We start from the raw sequence: 19,073 nt of genomic DNA on the forward strand, positions 1-19,073 counted from the left end.
CATAGCTAGCTAGAGGCGATGGCCTCTTGGAGCTAATCAACGGCAGAATTCGTCCTATTTTGGGGACTGCCATATTGGCTTGGCGATAACTATTAATATCCAGTACCGCTGCTGTAATCTCCTTTAGAGAGACTTAGAAATATATATATATATCAGTTAAGGTTGAAAATGTATATAAACTCTAATTGATATCAAACTATTTCTGAAAATAAAAATGTAATGATGGCTGAACAATTGACATCTGTCTATGTTTTAAGTTCATATCACCACAAAGTTGACTTTTTCTTTTATTCATTCAGGTTCTGTAAAATAAGTCATACCAATCAAATCCTGGGGGGTCAAGTGAATGTACCATATCACCCCACCCTGCCTTTAAGCATGTGTGACCTTGTGTCTGTATAGCATGAAAGTCGACAGAAATATGAAATAGGAGATTTAGTTCCTTGTAATATTTACTGTTCAAAAATTGTATTGCTTGACCTGCAAAAGAGAAAGAAATCTCTTTCTCACTCTTTTCTATTCCTCTCTTTAGTTGTTTAAACCTGAATGAGCTGATATCTTAGGATAATAATGAGTAGCCGTTACTGTTACAGTGTTCACTAGCCACCATATGGGGGTGGTCAGTATACAAACAGGGAGAGAATCAGGTCTAAAAAATCCTCGTCTTGTGTTGGCAAAGACCTGATAATCTCTCCAAAGCTGGTACCACAATAAAATGCATCCAATTCCTATTATATTCTTTACAGTTTATCGTAATTTTGTAGTTGAAATAAATGAAAGAGAACTAAACAATTTTTTTACTTCTCCATAAAACACCATTTCCTTGTGTAAACTTGGAATGGTTCAAGAAGGAAGAAAAATAATTTTAAATATCATTGAAATAGGAGACCCAGCAATGTCTCCTATAATTTATTTGGTACAGAATTCACTTCTTTAAATGTACACAATTTCGTTACAGATTGTAATTGTTAACATTCATTATTATTTAAAAAATACTGTTTTCTAAACAAGCTAAGATCATTATGGATCTGCTAACTTTGTATGAGTCTGAACCCTTGTACGTCGAGTATCTTCATCGGAGTCTAATCTGTTGCTACCACCCGGACCGGTTTGACGGTACCTCCCTCCTTACCACTTATATCAGAGACTCTAAAACACAGGTACAGTCTTCTCTTCTAATTAAAACACATCTAATACGTTAAAAGGTGCACGAATAAAGCTTAAAGTGAATGCGAAAATAATTCCGTTTAATTATTTACGGATATCTATCATATTATATTTAAATAATAACTTAAAAACAAATAATTCAAAACGATTCAATCGACATCAACTCTTTTTCTATAATCAACTAAACTATTTGAAACATCTTTATCAATAGATACTCTGTTACCCCCCTAATTTAAAGTAAACTCTCCCAACGTTGTCCCTTTAATGGAATAAACCGGAAGTAACTCTCTATAAAACCAAATATCTTCTGTTATTGTTATTTCTAATAAAATTCATTAAGTTTTGAGCGTATTTCTGGATATAGATTTTTAAAAAGTTTTTTTTGATGTTTTCACAGGAAATGTTTTATGCTTTGTACCGCTAAATTCCTATAAATTATCGGTTAATATTTGGTATATTACTTCCGGTTCGATGCACTCTCCTCTTCACATCAGTCTCTGTTTATTTGTTTTATTTATATTTCTTGTATAAATAATTAACTGACGAATAAATATTTACATCTAGATGCAATAAATATGTCTCAGTGTGCAGCATTGAATTGCAAGAGTGTAACGTCAGAAGGTAGCGGCAAAACCTTTCATTTGTGAGTATAAATCTATTATACTTGACAAAAAACCCCGTAAATATAAAATATTTGATAAAATAATAAGTCGATTTATTGGAATTATTGCAACCGGATTATTTCTTTTACAAATATTGTATTTAACGTTTAAAACATTTTTTTGAAGGAATATTTTCGACGAAAAGTAGTAAAATATTTTTCATTCATTTTCTAACACGTGGTTTTATTTATTTATTTTATTTTTAATGATTTAATGGAAGCAATACGTGACGGCAATGCCCTTAACATTTAGTGGGGGTCCCTTTATGATATTAGGATTGGTATGGTTGATTTTCCAACTGGAACAGCTGTCAATGTATTACAGAAAAAATATGGACAGAATTCCGGTTTAAGCACCCCATGTAACCCTTCATAACTCTTATATTTTTTGGGAATTTCCAGAAGATTTTTGAGAACGGGTATTCATACGATTATGGAAAAAAATTTTTTTCGTTTTTTTTAAAACCCTACCCACCATTTCATAAATCCCAAAAGTTCCACTCTTTATCGGATTTTTTTTTTGCATAAATCCCAGCACTGGACCACTTTTGGGTGCGTCATCATTCCATTAAATGTGTTTATGGGGAGAAAAATATTGGGAAACATAAATATATGTCAGAGTGGCAAACAAACGAGGACAGTATCAGGGAGCCATGGGATGTGCTAGAAACAACAGCTAAATCGTCCTTAAATCACAATTTTTTTTTATACATGCGTATGAATTCTCGAATGTAGAACACAAATTCGCAAAAATTTTCTGAAAATTCCAGAAAAAAAAAAGAAAAAACGTTATGGGGGATTATCTGGATTTTGATAGAATTTCAGAGAAGACTAACATGCCGATGCATGCCAGCCTCATCCTCCCATGTCACCAAGGGGAAGGTTATTCATTTGCAGCAGTTCAGCTTCACACTGCATGTTGCTACAGGTGTTGCAATTAGAAGTCAAAAAGCCAGGACCAAATACCACAAGGCATCTTATCTGAACATCTAACACTGGTCACTTCACCATCCTGAATTGACCCTTTCCTCACCTCTCCAAAAGGGTGCAAAGGGAAAGTTGACTTCGGCTGGATTTGAACTCAGTGGGTAGAGTGTTCTCACCTGTGTTCAGCTCTGGTTATTTCTCACCTGTATTCAGCTCTGGTTATAATTCTCACTTGTGTTCAATTCTGGTCATTTCTCACCTGTGTTCACATCCCCCCTCCCCAGTACTTTATAAGTCACCTAATTTGTCATCAGCACAATTTGTATTGAGTTTGCAGACTAACACCTACAAGAAAAAACGTGAGCTGGAATAATTCTCTCTTTCAAGTTCTTTCATTATTCTATCCCCACTTGTACTTCACCCGACTTAATTCCCTTCCCCCAATTTCCGTACCTCACTGTACTAAATTCCCGCCTCCTGTACCTTATCCTATCAAATCCCTACTGTGACTCTCTAAACCTGTGGTTCTCAACCTTTTTAATATCCAGCCAGACCCAAAACCTGGTTTTTGTTTTGGAGGCTGCACCAAAAAAGGTAAAACTAAGAAAAATTTACTTTTATAGAAGAAAGACCATTGGGTGGGGCCACCAAAAGGATACTTGGTGGGTGCTTGCAGCCTTAAGAGCCACAGTCAAGAACTGCTACTCTAAACATTCTTCTCTTTAGGACTGCAATCCTCTAGAATTTCTTTGCTCATATTTTCCCCTTCAAACATTATAACACCATCATCATCCTTTAATGTCTGTTTTCCATGCAAGCAATGGGCTGGGCAGTTTGACCAGAGCTGACAAGCAATAGAGCTATACTAGGTTCCAGTCTGATTTAGCTTGGTTTCTACAGCTGGATGCCCTTCCAACTACTTTACAATGTGTGCTGGGTGAATCCTGGCTGAATAGAAACCCTATTGCCTTCACTTATGTAAGAGGGCCCAGTGTTCCTTTTTTTTTTTTTTTTTGTACTAAAATATTAAAATAAAATCAATACAGAATCGCTGTGCACTTTTTCATGTTTGTAACAAAACAACTTCTTTTGGAATTTCCAGATTCCCCAAAGATGCCATTCAACGACAATGTTGGCTGCTCCAAATGAAACGAGAGAATTACTGGCCTTCAGAGACATCTGTGTTATGTTCCAACCACTTTGAACCTGACTGCTTTGACCAAATTGGTCAAACGACTCAGCTAAGAAAGGATGCAGTCCCCACCATATTTAAAACTACAAATAATCTTAAAAAGGTAATGTTATTTCATCTTATCACTCTACATCGGTTTTCCCATCAGCACCATCAAAGCCATCATTGTTTTAACGTCTATTTTTACATCCTGACATGGGTCTGCTGTGCAGGTTACTGTTACTCATCTTCATTTTTTTAATTTTTATCATCTCAATCGTGGCCGTTGCCAGTATCGCCTGACTGGCCTTCGTGCCAGTGACACATAAAAGCACCTACTACACTCTCGGAGTGGTTGGCGTTAGGAAGGGCATCCAGCTGTAGAAACTCTGCCAAATCAGATTGGAGCCTGGTGTAGCCTTCGAGTTCCACCAGTCCTCAGTCAAATCGTCCAACCCATGCTAGCATGGAAAGCGGATGTTAAACGATGATGATGATGATTTCAACTCTGGAGTTCTCTAGCCTGAGATCTGATCACATGCAGTGTCCTCTTTCTTCATGCCACATGTGGCACTATTAAGTGTCTACTTAATCCTTTCCTACATGTTAAACAAGGTCACTTCTCAGATGATGCTGGGTTTTTGTCGTGCACTTTAAAGAAGATCCGAGGAAACTATGAATAACGACAATGTAACTTCAGCTTCACTAATAATAATAATAATAATAAACCTTAGAAATACTCTACAATCTAGATGTATTGTAAAAGTCAGCATTATTTGTAACTGCATGCACATTGCATAAAGTACTGTCTGTCTGGGGTCCTTGTTGTGACTTGACAAACAGTACAAACCCCCTGTAGACACAATATCTTCAATCAACAACCTCACGATATTGTATACTGTGTGATGTCTATAATAATAATAATAATGGTGATGATGATGATGATGATGATTTCAAATTTGTCACAAGGGCAGCGATTTGGGGGCAGGGGGGGATAAGTCAATTACATTGATCCCCAGTGTTCAACTGGTATTTATTTTATCAACTCCGAAAGGACGAAAGGCAATGACAATGCTTCCATGGTGCCACGATAAAATTCTTGCAGTGTATTCTGTAAAGTGGCAGGTTATAGGAACCATGCCAAAATTGGAATGTGAGAGTAAAACAACAGAGCAGTAACACCAAATAAGAACCGATTTGAATGATGGTGGTTGTCCAACCCATGCCAGCATGGAAAAGTGGACATAAAACAATGACGATGATGATGATTTATTATTATTATTAATGAAGGCAGAAAGCTGACAGAATCATTAGCACGCCAGGCGTTCTTGAGTACAGTAATGTGCCACATATTTCTGTCCCCTGTCATCTCCTTCGTAACACTCAGCCTTTTGTGATCGGCCTTCAAAACTTTTTTTAAGTTAGGAAGGTGTGATACAAGGCAGATTTTGCTGCTATTTCTAGCAGACACTTAATAGTGCCACATAGAAATAGCAGCAAAATTTGTCATATAAGTTTCCTCTTTGCAGTTATTCATGCATTGACTGGCCTTCAAACCTTTGTCCTGGTGAGGTGGGGCTTCTATACATTTCTGTCTACCAAATCCAATCCCAAGGCTTTGGTCAGCCAGGGCTACAGTAGAAGATGCTTGTCCAAGGGTGTCACGCAGTGGGACTGAACCCAGAACCATGTGGTTGGGAAGTAAACTTCTTACCACACAGCCACTCCTGCACCTAAGGAAAGGCTGCGAGTCTTTTATGCTATCAAAAACAGTCCATAATTTTAATGTTGTGCAATTAAATTTCATAGTGTATTATTCATTGTTTTATATTTTTGTGTTGCAGCTTTCCACATCCATCCAGCCAATGTTGAAAGGAGGACTTTACAAATGCAACAAGTGTAAATACTCAACAGACAAAAAACCAAACTGGTACAAACATAGGAACAAACATTTAGGTAGGTGAACAGATTTCTATTTAATAGCTTAATGCCATTGCTTGTCTCACACACACACACACACACACACACATACACAGAGACACACTCACACAAACACACACTCCAAACTATACACATGCATGCATACTATTGAAGACATCGCAGGATGTGTTGAATGACTGCAAAGAGTAAACCTATATGACAGATTTTGCTGCTATTTCTATGCGGCATTATTAAGTGTCTGCTAGAAATAGCAGCAAAATCTGCCTTGTATCACACCTTCCTAACTTTAAAAAAAATCACTTCAGGATAATGTATTCTAAGATACAGTCATCATCATCATCATCGTCATCATCATTTAACGTCCGTTTTTCATGCTGGCATGGGTTGGACCATTAAACCCAGAAGAAAATGGGATTATTACAGCTGGAATATCTTTGATTACCTGAACAGGTGCGTGGTGTGCAACGTGAAACGAAGTGTGTCTAGGAATTGAAATGTGATCGCGAGTGTAACACCTTCACCATTGAACCACTCACCTTCATATGTGTGTGTGTGTGTGCATGTATACATGTATGTATGTAGTTGTCTGGTCTGTGTGATTACAAAGTCCAATTTGCAACCTTGTTGTTTGGGGTTTGGACCCAGTGCACTGCTCCTTTGTATATCTTCTGTTGTCCCAGGCTGATTAATGCCATGTAGAGGAATTTGGTAGGCATTTCAACTGTGTGGTCTCAAGTTCAATCCCACTACATGACACTTTGGGCAAGTTCCTTCTACCATGGCCTCAGGCAAAAGGAACTGGTAGAGTAAGTACCAAACTTAAAAATAATAAATACTGAGGTTGACTCATTAAACTAAAACTCTTCAAGGTGGTACCCCAGCATGGCCGCAGTCTGAAACAAATGAAAGATAAAATATCATAAGGAATCTGGTCCACAAGTCCATGGCCTGGGATTGGTATTTCATTATTGACCCTAGGAGGATGAAAGGTAAAAGTTGGCCTTGATGGGATTTGAACACAGAGCTGAGACAATTGGAGCAAATACTGCAAGGCTTTCGCAGTCCAATACTCTACTGACTGTTCCAAATCATCTCAAATTGTGTCCACTTCCACAATACTGCTTACATCTGTCCTAACAGTGTCAATCTCTAATTGTAGAGGAACATGTGGAAGGGACAGACCTAGGACAACATGGGATGAAGTGGTGAGAAAGGATCTTCAGATGTTGGACCCCACAGAGGGGATGACAAAGGAACCAAAACTCCTAGAAGTTTCCTGTGCTTGAGAAGATATGTCAAACTAAGTAAAATTGTGGTTGTCCTTGTATCCCTCTTCAGCTGAACATTCCTAATTTTGCAGGCTCATGGGTGTTGGCGCTGCACAAAAAGCACTCATACTGGTACCATGTAGAAGCACCCAGTACACTCTGTAAAGTGGTTGGCATTAGGAAGGGCATCCAGCCGTAGAAATCATGCCAAAGCAGACATGGAGCCCAGGCAGCTCTTCAGCTGGCCAGCTCCTGTCAAACCGTCCAACCCATGCCAGCATGGAAAATGGATGCTAAATGATGCTGAAGAGGGGGAGGGTGAAGAATACCCTGTTCCATGACTGTGAAACATAGCACTGTGTAACCAAATTTTAATTCTTTTTTTTTTGTCTTTGGTCAGTAAGTGTTATTTCGTATTTGCTTCTATCTAGAAATCAAATTATTCTCTTCAAACTTTGCTTTTGCCACCTGGACATCAATGTTTTGAAAACTGGCCTATTTTCCATTACATTTCAGACAGATTCAGCACTGAGTTGCTGAAGCAGAAATATCATTATAACAAATATTCTACTCAATATCACAGATTTGCTTGTCAGTTGCTTGATTGTAACCACTTGAGGATGCCCCTTAGTGGCTGACAATATGTGCATCTGATATGAGCAGGAGTAGTTGGGGAGTACCATAGCCATGAGTTGAGAGGAATTCTTTGGGGTTTGAATAAATGTAACAAAAGTAAAGTTTGAAGGCATTATTAGCCATTTTACATAGTTTTTAGGGGCAAGCAAATAGAAAATTACAGTTGCTACCCAAGGATAAAAATTGTTTTAATGATGTGACTTATTGAAAATATTGATTTAAGTTGATATTTCTGACTTAATAAGCTTTTTTAACGAGGAGTTTCAAACTGCAGTGTTTTCTGAAATGCTGCTAATATATTTGGTTTATCATTCAGGTTTACGACGCCACTGTTGTACAGAATGTAACTACAAAGCAACGACAAGCAGCAACCTCAAGCGCCACCTGGCAATCCATGCAGATCTTAGGGAGTTCAAATGTCCCTTTTGTTTAAATTTCTTTCGCCAAAAGATTCACCTGGACAAACATATACTCTATAAACATGAGGTAACTAAAAATATTGTTTCAAAGAATTTTATTTCCTGGCACAAAGCCACCTCCTTCATCAAATGTCTATTTTCCATGCTGGCATGGGTTGGACAGTTTGACAGGAGTTAAACAGCCAGAGAGCTGCCCAAGCTCTGTTTGTCTATTTTGGCTTAGTATCTAAAGTAGGATGCACTTCATAATACCAACCACTTTGCAGAGTGTGCTGGGTGCCTTTTACGTAAGTGCTTTTTATGTGAAACTGGCATGAATACTTTTTACATGACATCGGCATGAATGTTTCTTACATGGCGCCAGCAAGACAGCCTTTATGTGGTGCTAGCACAAGTTCTTTTTACATGGTGCCAACACAAGTGCTCTTTACATGGCACCAACACAAGTGCTTTGTACATGGTACCACTTTTTATGTGGCGTCAGCACGAGTGCCTTATGTATACCACCAGCACACGTGCTTTTTATATGACATCATGGAGGTTTTCTCCTGTAAGTTGAGGCTACATTCTGGAGCACCACCTTGAGGGGTTTTAGTCAAAGAAATTGATCCCAAGACTTGTCTCTTTTGCCAAACTGCTAAGTTACAGGGATGTAAACACACCAACACTGGTTGTCAAGCGGTGATGGAGGGACAAATAAAGACACAAGACATGCATACATACATATGCATACATATATCACAGGCTTCTTTCAGTTTCCTATTTCTTTACTGCCCACAAGGGGCTACACACAGAGGGGACAAACAAGGACAGACAAACGGATTAAGTCGATTATATTGACCCCAGTGCGTAACTGTTACTTATTTAATCGACCTCGAAAGGATGAAAGGCAAAGTCGACCTCGGCGGAATTTGAACTCAGAATGTAGCGGCAGACGAAATACCGCTAAGCATTTCACCTGGCATGCTAACGATTCTGCCAGCTCGCCGCCTTTCAGTTTCTGTCTACCAAATCCACTGACAAGGCTTTGGTCAGCCTGAGGCTATAGTAAAAGACACCTGCCCAAAGTGCCACACAGCAGGGCTGGACCCAGAACCATGTGATTGGAAAGCAAGCTTCTTACCACACAGCCATGCCTGTAATGATTTTTATAAATTACACTATCACTAATTAACATGTTTACATATTCTTTTCTTTCTCAGCGCAAAAGACCAAAGTTGGACCTGACCAGAGTATTAAGCCGTGAAGCACTGAAAAAGGTTTCCTCTCCTAAAGTTAACACAAAAGATTCTCAGCTAAATACTGACCTTTACAATCAAGACAGAATCCTTAAACCAATTCAGATCTGGTAACTTTATATTTCTTTAACCCCTTTAGCATAAAGGTTACTTTATCAAATGTAGTGTATTTGATGGCCTATAAGACACACGAATGCATAGGACACACCCTAGCCTAGGCTATACTTTCGTAAAATAAATTACCACTAAAATAATGTTTTAATTCTTCCACTTTCCTGTATAACTTTATGTTATTACCGGTAATTATAAGCAATTTATTGCATCTACATTCAATATAAACATACTGTAGGCGATTGTTCACCTATAGATGGCAGCACATGTTTTGTAAACATACATACCGTTTTGAGCCTACATTAAGTGCATTGGATGCAGGGAGATTTTTTAAGCCATTTTGGGGTAAAAAAAGGTGTGTCTTATAGGCCATCGAATATGGTAATTCTTACTGATTGACATTGTTTTGAATTGTTGGCACTCTGTCGAGGATTCCAGTTGATTCGATCAACGGAACAGCCTGCTCGTGAAATTAACGTGCAAGTGGCTGAGCACTCCACAGACACGTGTACCCTTAACGTAGTTCTCGGGGATATTCAGCGTGACACAGTGTGACCCTTTGAATTACAGGCACAACAGAAACAGGAAGTAAGAGTGAGAGAAAGTTGTGGTGAAAGAGTACAGCAGGGTTCGCCACCATCCCCTGCTGGAGCCTCATGGAGCTTTAGGTGTTTTCACTCAATAAACACTCACAATGCCCGGTCTGGGAATCGAAACCGCGATCCTATGACCGTGAATCCGCTGCCCTAACCACTGGGCCATTGCGCCTCCACATTGTCAGATGGTAAACATAAACAAAAGTGCTCTCTCCAGGACAACTGGATGTAGTTTGGAGGAGATTTGGCTGTTATGTTTAGCAAGTCAAAATGACCACAATCAACTTGTTGGTTCATAATTATTTTGTTGCTTATTTTTCTCTTTATTTCAACTTAGTTGTCTTTTATGGAAAATAGGAACATTAATTTTGTGATTTATTTGAAGGGAGATTCCTGAAAATCCAGTTCCATTATCCGATGGTAAAGACGATCAGCAATGTTCCCAACAGGAACTTGAGTTTTCCGAACCAAAACCACAATACTCACAAAATAATCAGCAATATCCCCAGCAGGAACTTCGATATTCTCAACAAGATGATGCTGTTCCTACAATGGTCTATGTTCCACCACGCTCCAAGAAAGTCCATATTGTCTCTGAGCATCAGTACCATGTCATGGAAAGTTTGGCACAGCTCTGGAAGAAAGGCAAATTGTGTGATGCTGCCATCGGAAATGGAAGTTCTGTGTTGATGGTGAGTCTCGACTGTTTTCAATTTTTTTTTTTTTCTCTTTTACTTGTTTTTGTCATTGGACTGTGGCCATGCTGGGGCACCACCATGAAGAATTTTTAGTCAAATGTATCGACCTCAGGGCTTATTATATCTGCTTTATGGTACTTATTCTATTGGCCTCTTTTGCCCTACTGCTAAGTTATGGGGATGTAAACAAACCAACATTGGTGGTAGGGGACAAATACAGACACAAAGACACACACTCACATATATATATATATATATATATATATCATCATCGTTTAACGTCCGTTTTCCATGCTAGCATGGGTTGGACGATTTGACTGAGGACTGGCAAGCCAGAAGGCTACACCAGGCTCCAATCTTATCTGGCAGAGTTTCTACAGCTGGATGCCCTTCCTAATGCCAACCACTCCGAGAATGTAATGGGTGCTTTTACGTGCCACCGGCACGAGGGCCAGTCACACAGTACTGGCAACGGCTACACTCATACAAGAGACTTCTTTCAGTTTCCATCTGCCAAATCCACTCACAAGGCTTTGGTCAGCCAGGAGCTATAATAGAAGTCACCCAAGGTGCCATGGACTGAGCCCAGAACCATATGGTTAGGAAGCAAACTTCTTGCTACACCTCTGGTACAAATTGAAACAGTTTAACCAAACTGTCAAAATTTAGGATATGTTTGCATTTTTTAACATTTCATTAATTTGTAGTGGTCATTTCATGATGAATTTAAATGTTTGTGGGCAATATTCAGTGATCTACATGCTTCTTGGTCAGCTTGACCATGTTATATGGTGTGACAAACTGGGTTACATCATGTTTCAGTAGCTCCATATTTCACTGGGCAGGTGAAATTAACGACTGTCTCTAATTAATTGACTAAAACAAATTGCACCTGTCCAGGATTAAGCCCAGATAGTGACAGCTAAAGAACAAATATATTAGTATTTTAAACTATTAGTAGAGTGACTGACATATGTAGCTTTCCGTGTATTGTCTGCAAATATTAATCATTTAGCATTCAGATTTCTTTGTCAAATGTATTGCTTGTTTATTCACATTGTTTTGAATTAATCATGTATTGTAGCTTCATGATTTCAATGGTGTGTTTGTATATTTTTAGAATGACATTGTAGGGCAGTTAGCTGCCTCTAGCGGTCAAGTGTCCATCATTGACAAAACCAAACAAGGTTGAAATCAATGTGATCTGGTGGTCTTGGCGCTGGAGGTAGCAGGGATTCATCTCCCCATTAGTGATACAAACAAAAGTGCATTTTGCCCCAAAAGCCAATATGAGAGTTTCTCTCATGGTATCTACCACAGTATAGTTTGTTCTAACAGAACATCGACATTTAAGTGGGGATTACTTCTCGGTATTAATACTGCCTCTGTTGCTAATATATATTGTAAGGTAGGTGTGACAGGTTGGATCTGCTCGGTTTTAATATGATAGAATATTTGGGCTGGATATGGGGTTAAAGGTCACTTTAACCCTTTATCACCACTCTTAAATATTAACACTCACATACATGCACACACACACACACACACACACTCTATTTAGCCAAGGAAGCTTTTTCTTTCTTCCTGTTGGGCCTCACGGAGGCAGTGATAAGTGACTGAGACCTTTGGCAATATACCATGCTAGAGAAGACCTGTCAAGCCAAGTGAGAACATAGTCATGGCCGATGCCTGTGTCGCGTAACTGGCGCCCGTGCTGGTGGCATGTAAAAAGCACCCACTTCACTCTTGGAGTGGTTGGTGTTAGGAAGGGCATCCAGCTGTAGAAACCATGCCAAATCAGAACGGAACCTGGTGCAGCTCCCAGCTTACCAATTTTCCGTCAAACTATCCAACCCATGCCAGCATGGAAAGCAGATGTTAAACGATGATTATGATGTTCTTTTCTTTTGTCATGTGACCTCACTAGTGCTGATGGCACAAAAGAAAAAAACAAAAACACCCACTGGTTGGTGTTAGGAAGAGCGTCCGACTAGAAACTATGTCAAACCTGACATTGAAGCTTGATGCAGCCCTGCAGCTCATTTGATCCTGCCAAAACATCCACCCCATGTGTTTAACCCTTTAATATTCAGATTTTTCTGTCAGATCTAAAACTTCTTCATTCATATTATTTTAAACTAATTATGCATTATGTTGTAGCTTTGAGATTTTGATGATGTGATTGTTTGTCTTTAGAAGGACATTCTTTGGTCAGTGTGAGAAGCCAGATTTGGCTGGTTTGAGCATAAAACTATAAGAATATCTTGGCCGGATATAACCAGTTTAAATGCTAAAGGGTTAAATTTATTTTGAGAATTATCAAGAAATTTTCAGGATTTAGTAAAAAAAAAAACCTTTCATTATTGAACATGTGTTTGGAACATGATACAAAATTATACTGGAAAGTTTTAATTTAAATATAACCCATCTTAACAGTGGCATTTTTCTATCACAGAACCAGAGAAAAGATCAAACAGTTTGGTATCAAACAAAAGGTTAGCATGAGATAAATATTACAACATTTTCATCTTTCACGTCTATTTTAATTATTTTAAACCTATTTAACTCTACAATCTTCATTTGCAGGTTCACAAGATCGTCTTACTTGCTGTCTGTCCGAAGCTACTTTCAACCGTTGACACGTACTACAACCAGTTCCTTATGGTCAACCTACCCCAAACTGTGAGCAATGAAGCTCTCAATGCTTTTGCAGAATACATTTACAAGGGTCACTTAAACCTGGACCCAGATTTGCTGAATCAGTTAAGGACAATAGCATTATGTTTAGAAATTGATGATTTGAAGCAATTATGTGATTCAGAAAGTGATTCGTCTTCCTCTCAGGTCCAGCTCCCTAACAGTAAGAAACCCTCTGATCCAGCACCTGACACAATAACTCTTACATTTTATCCGCCACAAACGCAACAGTCAACAGAGAATGAAGTTAATTTATCAAATTCCTTTTTTGTTTCCAGCCATAATCTTCAATCAGTTACGAAATCGCAAGCCAATGTTACAATTAAGAAAGAAATGACCCCAGGCAGAGCACAATTGACTCGTTTCCCATCTCAAAAAGACCTGGTTGAACGAAAAAGTAGCGCAAATCATCTGGTCAGTGTAGGAAGATCGGAGGTAAGAGATATTTACGAACATTTTCAGAATAACGATTTAGTTAGCACATCGATTGCTGTCTGTGATGAACAGGACTTGACGTCTCACACCAAATCGACACCTCTCGATGTCAATCTACAACAGTATAGTTATATCCCTTTAAACGATCGCTCTCAAGTCCCAACAGAACCCACTTCATCCCTTCGTGATGCAGCAGGTAATAATTTTCCTCAAGTAAATCAACAGGAACTACCTTTAGAATCTGTAGTTAAAATGGAACCGGTTATCATTGAAGACGATTCAGACGATGATTCTCTCTTACCGTCGCCATCTTCTACTTTCATGGATTCGTCTCATATCTCTTCTTCCAGACCCATGGATGACAGCTTATCAGAAATAATCACCACCAACTGTTCAACTAACCTGAGTGACTCAATAGCAAACAATCATTGCCAAGAGGGCAATAATTCCCCGAGTGTTCATTTATCTCATATTGCTGTTAACAGTCGGCATAAAGGAGATTCCTTTTTGAATCCTGAAATATTTCGGTATAACCATCAAATTGAAAGACATTTTACATCGAAAGAGATTAATTCAACACTGAATGAAGAAATCTACACTAAAGATTTTAGATAACATTTACGTAAGCATAATCAGATTTAATACTTCTGATAATCATTTAATCATCATTACCATCATGATTTAAACCATTTACAACACCTGATTGTGTTTCTGGTCATTTCAGTATGTGTTTCAAGATCTCTCCAAATACATTCAAACCATTTTTTTCTCGAACCTGCCATCACCTACCTCTCTTGTTAGCCACTATTTTGTTACTTCAGTACATATTGAAAGCATTGTATTACTTTCGTCATTTCTCAGACTCACATGTTCTACAAGGAATGACTTCAGCTTCAATGTCAGCACAAAGAAAACTGAAATTATGAACCAGCCAGCCCTTACATGTGTGGTGCCTGCATACATGGTCAAAGACTACATTCTGTAGACTGTTGATAATTCTACATAATTTGGCAGCAAAATCAAGCATCATTCACTTTGCTGATGAAGACAGCATTGCTTTTAGTAGAAAATCTGGAAGAGAAAATGTCTGTCTCCAAACCACTTTAAAAGTCCACAGATATTTTGTTGTGCTATCTTTGTTGTTTACAGCAAACTCTCCAAAAAGTTTGGTATATCCTGCCTTACACATTTCTTAGCAGGACAAGGTCTCAGAGACTAAGGAACTCAATTGCATGATGTTGCTCAACCAATCTGGTCATTTCGCCAAAATAAAACATGAATGCATTCCCAAAAATGCTTTTCTCCTCTTTCTCTTTTTCTTTCTTTTTCTTATAATTTATACTAAATTTAATGTAGCAGAAATAGGTTTGCTATACTTTTCAACATAACAAAAGGTTCTTTAATTTCAATAGTCCAAAACAGGTACTTCTCAAACAATTAACTGTATAAAAGAAATGGAAATTCAAGGAACAAGATGATAAATTTTCCATATATTTTGGTGAGAAATTTATTTCAAATTTGGACATCTGCATATTTTTGATCGATCACTTCTCCAAACTGACCCTAATTTTTTTATTATTCTCAAATGATGCTCAATTTGCTCGACTAAAGACGGTGCTCCAGCATGGCCGCAGTCAAATGACTGAAACAAGCAAAAGAATTACTTATTAATTTAATCACAGATCTTAGTGGAAAACTTTTGTTATACTCCTGCTTGATATTTGGTGGCAGCACACCCAATACAAGCACCACCATACGCCACTGAAAGTCAGCCTTGGAACTTGAACCATGAAGACAGACGAAATGGCGCTAAGCATTTTGTCTGAAGTGCTAAAGCTTCTGCCTGCTCCATGCCTTAACTTATGGGATTATTGTCAAGAGTTGATTGCTTGGTTTGTAGATCTTTAAAGAGCATATGACCCTGTGTTGTGGAGGGTTTTGCAGCAGTCTGGAATTAATGGGCAATTTCTGCATGCTGTGAAAGTCCCTATACAAGCCTTTCAACTCACCTTTTCATAACTCTTATGCACTGGATTGACATGCACAGCCGTTATAGAAGTGATACCACAATCGATGGGTGCAGGATTGATCAGCTGATATTCGCAGATGACATGGTGTTACTTGGCTCATCAGAAGGGAATCTCCAGCATGCACTGGACGGAGTCACTGCCAAGAGCTGCATATATATATATATATATACACACACACACACACACACACACACACACTCACACATGCGTACATCCATAGAATACAGTCAGAAATCTTGTAATGTGCTACAAACTGTAATTTCTTTGGATGTGCATATTTTAAGCATCATGGGCATTCTTATGTGCTTTTTACATGACACCAGCACAGGACTCTTGAAGACTAATCCTCTTCACCAGAGGTAGTCACCTTAACACTTCTTGAGTACAACAAAGTTCCAGGCATCTCAGCCCTTTATCATCTCGTCTGAAAGGTTCAGCATCCAGAGGTTGTCCTTCAGTACTTAATTCCATAACTTCCTGGATCTCCCACTTCCATGCGTTCCATCTACTTTCAGAGATCAGTACTTCTTTATGGAGCTGTCAGCATCCATCTGCATCACATAACCAAACCAGCACAGTCTTCTCTCTTGCACACTGCATCTAATTCCTCTTATGCCTAACTTCTCTCTAAGTACACTGGCATGCCGTGAAACATGTACACTTACATTACACAGCCAGTGGAGCATACTAGCCTCATTTCTCTCTAGCCTTTGCATATATGTATGTAAAAAGGTAAAGGGTGAAGATCCCATTCGGTCATGGACGACCATGGGATTGCTCCTAGAAAGTTATGCTCCAGGGCACAAGTCCAGGCAAGGTTGTTTGTGGAAGGCCAGCAGTCACCCATGCATACCAGCCTTCCCTCTCCACACCACTGATGTTATCCAAGGGAAAGACGAAGGCTGATCCAGCTTGGCACCAGTGACGTGACAACTCATTTTGCTCAAGAAAACACCAAGCAGCCTAGTCTGGGAACTGAACTCACTACCTCATGATTGTGAGCCTGAATATAGATCCCACATTATTAGATTCATTCAAAATCAGTTGTTTTCTTACTGACTGTTGGCAGCATAGATCTGTGCAGACCCCCAACAAATGGTGGCCATTTTTGTGATTGGGCAACATTTTCACCGTCACAAATTATTAAGCAAGTATAATAAAAATGATAATTGTGTCAGAACAAACATTTATTTAATTCAACAGTAAAGGTTTAATAAAAATATTATTCATAAAGGACTTAATATAATAATACGTTCGAATGAAAATAATCATGGCATTATGATGTCATACAGTTCCTAATGTTTGATGTATGATCCTCCACATGCAACAACCTTCCTTGCACGCTGAGCCATTGAATTTGTCAAGGTGATGATATCCTCGTGTCATGCTTTGAGCAGCATCTACAATAGCATCCCAGAGGGCAACTTTACTTGAAAACTGCTGTCCATCTTGATAAACCTGCCTCTTCAGGACACTCCGCAGGTTCTCGATCAGGTTTAAGTCAGGAGAACAAGGTGGCCACTCCATCAAAACGACCTGCAGAGAAGCTTATTTGGTGCAGGTATTCCTTAGAATTCTTCACTGAATGAGAATGGGGCATTATCTTGCATGAAGACCAGCTTTCTCATGAATGAAAGATTTTGCTTTTTGAACCACGGTTGGAAATTGTCCTTTAAGAAAGTAATATATGTTTTCGATGTCTTCTTAATGCCATCTGAGACTTTCCATGGTCCGACCATCATACCACCAACGATGCCAGCCCAAAACTTAACCTCACCTCTCACCTCTTGGTGTCTCAATGAGGATGGTTCCTGCTGACTGATACCCAACCTTTACTCCAGCCATCTGGTCCGTCAAGGATGGCAAGGCATTGGTCAGTGAACAGAGCTGTTGAAAAATCTATTTTCATGTAGTCTTTTGCCTATTTCAGTCTCTTCTGCTTATGAACATCCTTCAGAGGGGGCCTTATAACAGGTTTAACATTCCTGGTTACCTGCTCCAAGAAGCAACACCTGGTAGTTTCCGATATATCTTCCCTGCCACACCATTTGAAGACTTCTTTAGTTGTCAGACATGGGTTCTGCACAACTCCCCTTTCCACATGTGACAAAGTATGATTTGAAGCAACCCTTGACTTACCCTTATCAGCCCTCAACCAGACAGAAATAGGAGACTTCACAAATTTCCTCACTGTTCGGGGATCTCTTCACAGTATTTTTGATATTTCTATGGTTGTTTTTCCTTTTCCAAGCTCTGATACAATGGTAGACTTCTCATTCGAGGTAAGATCACATTTCTGATCCATTGTTCTTGGCACTCCGTCGCTTACGACGTCGAGGGTTCCAGTTGATCTGATCAACGGAACAGCCTGCTCGTGAAATTAACGTGCAAGTGGCTGAGCACTCCACAGACACATGTACCCTTAACGTAGTTCTCGGGGATATTCAGCGTGACACAGTGTGACAAGGCTGACCCTTTGAATTACAGGCACAACAGAAACAGGAGGTAAGAGTGAGAGATAGTTGTGGTGAAAGAGTACAGCAGGGTTCGCCACCATCCCCTGCCGGAGCCTCGTGGAGCTTTAGGTGTTTTCGCTCAATAAACACTCACAACGCCCGGTCTGGGAATCGAAACTGCGATCCTATGACCGCGAGTCTGCTGCCATAACCACTGGGCCATTGTGCCTCCACTCTGATCTATAATGACACTTAAATAGGACACCTGCCTAATAATTTGGGACAGCAGAAATGTTGTTGCTATACGATAATGGCTGTCGTTTGTTTTTGTCTGTACAGATCTGATTTATTTTAACAGAATGTACACAGATAGGTGTTGCTTTCAAAAGCAGAAGCACACTCTAAGATACAGAGCAGTATATTTTTAAAATGAGGATGTTTATGGGATTATCTTAGGTATCACATCCATAAATCATTTAGCTTTATGGCATCTCATCAGATCCCAAAACCTATTGGCCCTTTATGGACATGAACCCTAAAGTAATTGCATAAACCGGCCTTCCCCATTTTTAATATATATCATCATCATCATCATCGTTTAACGTCCGCTTTCCATGCTAGC

The 19,073-nt window shown here is 39.1% G+C and overlaps 1 protein-coding gene across 1 annotated transcript; it reads left to right on the top strand.

The window, feature by feature from the left end:
• Positions 1 to 1,452: 1,452 nt before the first annotated feature.
• Positions 1,453 to 15,259, top strand: LOC106875595 (uncharacterized). Its single transcript, XM_014923813.3, has 7 exons — positions 1,453 to 1,810; positions 3,858 to 4,050; positions 5,771 to 5,882; positions 8,088 to 8,257; positions 9,393 to 9,538; positions 10,521 to 10,827; positions 13,420 to 15,259. Exons 1-7 carry the CDS (start codon positions 1,743 to 1,745, stop codon positions 14,578 to 14,580), a joined length of 2,157 nt encoding a protein of 718 aa, XP_014779299.1. The 5' UTR covers positions 1,453 to 1,742; the 3' UTR covers positions 14,581 to 15,259.
• The last annotated feature ends 3,814 nt before the right edge of the window (positions 15,260 to 19,073 follow it).

This window comes from Octopus bimaculoides, chromosome 25 (genome assembly GCF_046866305.1).
Source record: "Octopus bimaculoides isolate indiv1 chromosome 25, ASM4686630v1, whole genome shotgun sequence".
NCBI classification, from domain to species: domain Eukaryota; kingdom Metazoa; phylum Mollusca; class Cephalopoda; order Octopoda; family Octopodidae; genus Octopus; species Octopus bimaculoides.

What these genes read in the sequence shown, in the direction of transcription:
- LOC106875595 (XM_014923813.3), top strand. Translation starts at nt 1,743, where the DNA reads ATGTCTCAGTGTGCAGCATTGAATTGCAAGAGTGTAACGTCAGAAGGT. An exon ending in AGCGGCAAAACCTTTCATTT is followed by an intron (nt 1,811 to 3,857) that starts GTGAGTATAAAT and finishes TGGAATTTCCAG; the next exon opens with ATTCCCCAAAGATGCCATTC. An exon ending in ATATACTCTATAAACATGAG is followed by an intron (nt 8,258 to 9,392) that starts GTAACTAAAAAT and finishes TTTCTTTCTCAG; the next exon opens with CGCAAAAGACCAAAGTTGGA.